Source organism: Ascidiella aspersa, chromosome 2 (genome assembly GCF_963924565.1).
Source record: "Ascidiella aspersa chromosome 2, kaAscAspe10.2, whole genome shotgun sequence".
Taxonomy (NCBI): domain Eukaryota; kingdom Metazoa; phylum Chordata; class Ascidiacea; order Phlebobranchia; family Ascidiidae; genus Ascidiella; species Ascidiella aspersa.
Window position 1 is genome coordinate 10701684 of NC_139448.1, and position 5366 is coordinate 10707049.

Sequence of the window (5366 nt, forward strand, 5' to 3'; positions counted from 1 at the left end):
TAATTTAGTGACACGTAGTGCAGACGTTTAGGCATAAGCAAATTTGTTATGACATTACAAAAATATGTCTGCATTTATGGCTCTTACGAAGCTCTCATGCTATCCGTAACATCACTTTTTGGTAATATGTTGATAGCCACATTTATTTTTCATAACCATGGGCTATAACATTAGGCTTGCAGTTTAGCATGTTACAACGTAACGTACAATAGTGATAAAGAACCCACAGTATCGTCGATTGTTTCATTTTGTTTAATCAGACAAAATTCAGGTAGACTTCGTACATTATGATGGTTATTGTGGATGTAATTCATTTTTAACCAGTTGCAATAACTGATAAATATTATATTTAACCTGAGCAACGCCGGGTATTTCGTCTAGTATACGAATATATTATCGATTTTGCTTTCAAGGTATGGTCAATTATAAACTACCGTACGCCACACCAAGGTCAAAAGTATTTTACATTTAAACCAGTGTAAAATGAGTAAACGTACGTGTTTTATACTAAATCTACCCTTGAAATTCATTTATTGGTATACCGCCTATGTGCTGTCGACACTACACTGTAACACTTTGTATGAATGGTGGTTTAAAAATATATATCCTTAGTTGAAAAGATCCATCCTTTCAATAGACGTTTTTATGCGGTATTCAACCTTAAAAAACATCTTTTAGGTTTTGTTGTTGGTATTGTTAAAAATTATATATACAAATATAAATACAGGTGGTAAGTTTTTAAATGAAACACAGTAGCCTATGGCCGAGATTCATATTATTGGCCAGCTGGTTGAAGCCAGTGAATTTCCAGAGCATAGTCTGTTTTGCAAGTGGGGGATTCATGCTGGTGGTGCATGGAAGCTTATTGCAGGAATGAAAGAGGGACAAACTCAAGTTGACAACCCAGAAAATGAAGAGTTCGCCTACTGGTCACATCCCTTCCCTTCGCTTTGTGCAACAAAAGTTTAAACATCCCAGTGAATAAAATTTTAAGTGATTTGGCAGAACCCAGTTTTAATATAATCTCACAAATCCACTCTAAGTTACCTGGCACTAATATACCCCGTCGAGCTCAGTGCCCTGCCCATGCGTAATGGATCAACGACCTTAAGCGTTCATGGAGTGCCAGTCACACCGACTGACTAAGGTTCCCTCAGATTTGGTCCGTTGCTTCTTGATGTTTCAACAAAATGCAGTTATTTAGCTTACAAGTCGTATGAATGCACTCCCCATGCGAAATGGATCAACGACCTTAAGCGTTCATGGAGTGCCAGTCACACCGACTGACTAAAGTTCCCTCAGATTTGGTCCGTTGCTTCTTGATGTTTCAACAAAATGCAGTTATTTAGCTTACAAGTCGTATGAATGCACTTTAGTTACCGTAGGCTTCTGTTTTTAAATGACTGGACTTAAGCTTTTGGGACACATTAAGGCGTGTTTCCAAATTTTAATAGTAAAACGTTTAAACTTTTATGACAAGGACCTGACTTGCTCTAATTATGGTTTGGCTGGGACTTGACTTGTTATTTATTCAAAACGGCTCGACTTGGACGTTTTTTTTACAAAAGAGTTGAGTGGGACATAAGTCATTTCGAAATGACTTGTTTACAACACTTGAATCTGCCACAGCCAACTACACGGATTTACTAGATGTCCACTGACGATTCGAAGATCCTTAAAAACACGACTTGTTATGGTTGTTATATTCCCGCCAATGGAATGTAACAGACCAATAAAACAAGAAAAGTAGCCTATATTCTAATTCAAATAGGCCTATAGAATACGCCTAAATAAGATGTAAAAAATGCAAACTGTTATAGTATACAACGCTAAGTGTGTAAATCAGGGGTTCCCAACCTTCTACAATCTCGTACCACTTGGACGCTGTGTACTGCCACGCGTACCACTTATTTTAGAACAGTGGTTCTTAACCTTTTTTACGGCGCCTTTTTTGAAAGTATGTATCATTTTTCAAATTCACTTCTCTAAACATGTGTACTTTTGATGTTATGCATAGGGCAGCAAACAAGCAGATTTAATAACTAACGCAACATGGAACTGATAAAATCATTATAAAAAGTTAAATATTGGAGTAGAGCTTGCGCCCAACTAAGAATTGCTTGGCGCCCCCCGGTTAAGAACCACTGATGTTGAACGACTATTTTAAGCGAATCATATTTTTACCTATTTTAAGCATACAACTAGCATTGTTTAACGCTATTTGTAGATTAAGCTATAAAACAGTAGATGATATATATCAAGAGCACCTATTTGACATAATTAACCCCCTCTGTCCCATAGCGTTGAACGGTTTTTAAAGCAACTGTGCTCCTTGTTGACAATTGACATGACCTCAGTGACCTGTCTTTTAAGATTGTAATGGTACGAAACAACAGGGATAGTTACGTAACAATGAATAGGCTTCGGGAATTTTTTTTTTGTAAAAAAAAAGAAAAACAAAATATAAAAGTTGTGAATCGAGGTTTTTGTGAAAAAAACTGAAGCTACTCGCGTACCACCTAAAAAACCTTGGCGTACCACTAGTGGTAAGCGTACCACAGGTTGGGAACCCCTGGTGCAAATGATTCACACAGCCTGACAGAAGATATGCTTTGTAAGAAACCGACAAGATATACGGCTACTCTTAAATAAATTACTCTATATCAGGGTGAAAGAAGAACAATTTTCTTGCCGAAACGCGTGAAATGTTTCAGAGAAGACACAACAAAGTTACGTAATAAAGTGACGTCGTTAAACAGGCAACCCTAAAAAACTGCATTGTACTATTTTAAGATGTTTTTGCTGAACAGACCGAACTTAAAAAATGGTCTACTTTCGTGTCTGGACGTACATGAGGTCCGAGTCCGATTCTAGCGAAATAAACCGACTCCGCTAAGCCCGAGTCCGCAGTACTGGTTTGCGATAGCAGGAGCGACTATCGAATCGACTTCTGACTTTAGTCATTTAGTAAAGGACATATGCACTCACAAATAACGCACAAATGCTCTAAAATACACACAAGGCATATGTATAATAATAGATTATCATCTATTGTTTTTTTTTATCATTTAACAGTGGTATAAAATCATTGATTACACCAAATTCTAGATATTACATATAAATATATTTTATTTTTTGACAAAAAAAGGTAAAAATGTACTTAAATGAGGATCAGTCAACAAATAAAAAATAAAGGAGTTAATGTCTAGTAAAGTATGCAAACGTCTAGCTATTAAATCAGTGAAAGACACACACAAACAATATGTGTTTAATAACATCTGTGATCTAGCCCCTCGGAAGTTGCTTTATGACCAACGATTACGGCTTCCGTATCAATAGTACACCGAAAAGCCATCTAGCTATTAAAGTTCTACTCTGTACAGGCTATTTAAAATGAAAGAACTAAAAAGCTAAAGTAGAATTAGCTAACATAATATATTCATATTAACTTAAAACACAAATGTGAAAATGTCCGAACCAAACAAATTCTTGTTTAAGCGTCAACAAACATTTAATATCAAAAGTTAAGTTTTCCCTATTTTACCATAAGCCACATACATCTCTTGGATTAAATCTGCAACTTTCACAGCTAAAATAAAAACTAGCATTCAACACCATATTTATCAAAGTTTCTGAAGATGAGGTTCAAATTGATGTGGACCTTTCCCATTGCTGCTGTGCGAAGTTTATAGCGATCTGCACCACTATATATAAGGTCTGAATTCTTTAGCTGGGGGCAGCCACCAACAAAATGCTGAGTCAGCTCTTCTTGTAGGGTGCCAACTGGGCGCCAAGTCATGCATTCCAGATTGTGTGCACCTGGAGAAGTTGGAATGTGAACGAAGCCGTACCCATAAAGTTCATTTCTGCCATGTGAGTCTTGATGCCATACTTGAACATGCAACCTGTGAGAATAGTTAAAAATATTTATGTTAGAAAAGTACTATGTGTTGGTTTATGCATGCGCGTATCAATATAGAGGAAACACACTTCTAAGGTAAACAAAGTTGATTGGCTCTAAAAATCTACAGTTGCCAGAAACTAATTGACATCAAATCTACATTGATTAATTTTTCTTAAAATAACACATACAAAATAAACATTAAACTCATCCACAAAGATAAAAATTTACAATAATTTCGCTTGTGTACCTTGGCCAACCTTGTAAGCCCTTTGATGCATAATGAACATCAATGGGATGTGACCAGTAAGCAAACTCCTCATTTTCTGGGTTGTCAACTTGAGTTTGTCCCTCTTTCATTCCTGCAATAAGCTTCCATGCACCACCAGCATGAATCCCCCACTTGCAAAACAGACTATGCTCTGGAAATTCACTGGCTCCAACCAGCTGGCCAATAATATGAATCTCGGCCATTTTGTGTTTCTTTTAAAAACTTATCACCTATATTTACATTTCGTATACCTATTTTTTAAAGATACCAACAACAAAATCTAAAAGATTTTCTTTTTAAATGTTAAATACCGCTTTAAAACATCTATACATATATGGTTTTAATTCAAAGGATAGATCTTTGTTTAATTTTTTAACTAAGTATATTTTTTTTCAACTGTGCATATATCTTTTTAAACCACCGTCCATACAAAGGTTACGGTGTTGTGGAGACTGCACATAATAGATTTAGCATGCAAACACGCACCTTTACCCGTTTTACACTGGTTTAAATGTAAAATACTTTTGGACCTTGGTGTGGCGTACAGTGTACACCCGTACAGTAACGGTAGTTTATAACCTTGACGGTAGATTATAGTAACGGTGGCGCTGGTCTAGAATCCTACCACAGTTCTAAAATCAACGCACAAAATTTGAGTTAGCATGCGGGTTAGCGTTTGGGTGTGGGTGGGTCAAGTATTATTATATTCCAAATTTAATAATAATACTTGACCTACCTTAACCCAAACGCTAACCTGTACCCTAAACCAAATGGTGTTTCGTTGTGGTAGGATTCTAGACCAGCGCCCAAAGTTCATTTATATGTAAAAGGTATCAATTCGATACAACAAATTTATGAGTTACTACGAGGTTTAAGTCCTTTCGTCGTACAATTACGAATTTCTACACACAGAGATCTGTTTATTACGAAAATTATTTTAAATGCAGCGGTACAAAAATCTTAACCTTCTTTTACAAATTTAATCTAATAATCGTTTTTTTTAACTCATTTTTTATTAATTATATAAATAACTTTAGGTAAAATACCTTTGACTTTTTTTAAAGTTTGGTTTATTGCATAAAAAGGTTAAGTATTTGCCTCTAGTAGTGTTAAAATTCCGGAGGTTTTGTAAAGAGGGTTGGTAAAATATGTTGTCACGCTTTGCTGAACGTTACCAACAACTATTTTCGACTG

At 35.8% G+C, this 5366-nt stretch overlaps 1 protein-coding gene across 1 annotated transcript; it reads right to left on the reverse strand.

The window, feature by feature from the left end:
* Positions 1-1897: 1897 nt before the first annotated feature.
* Positions 1898-4448, reverse strand: LOC146163592 (B9 domain-containing protein 2-like). Its single transcript, XM_083382034.1, has 2 exons — positions 4152-4448; positions 1898-3905 (listed from the first exon to the last, which is right to left on the reverse strand). Exons 1-2 carry the CDS (start codon positions 4373-4375, stop codon positions 3602-3604), a joined length of 528 nt encoding a protein of 175 aa, XP_083238160.1. The 5' UTR covers positions 4376-4448; the 3' UTR covers positions 1898-3601.
* Positions 4449-5366: the final 918 nt, after the last annotated feature.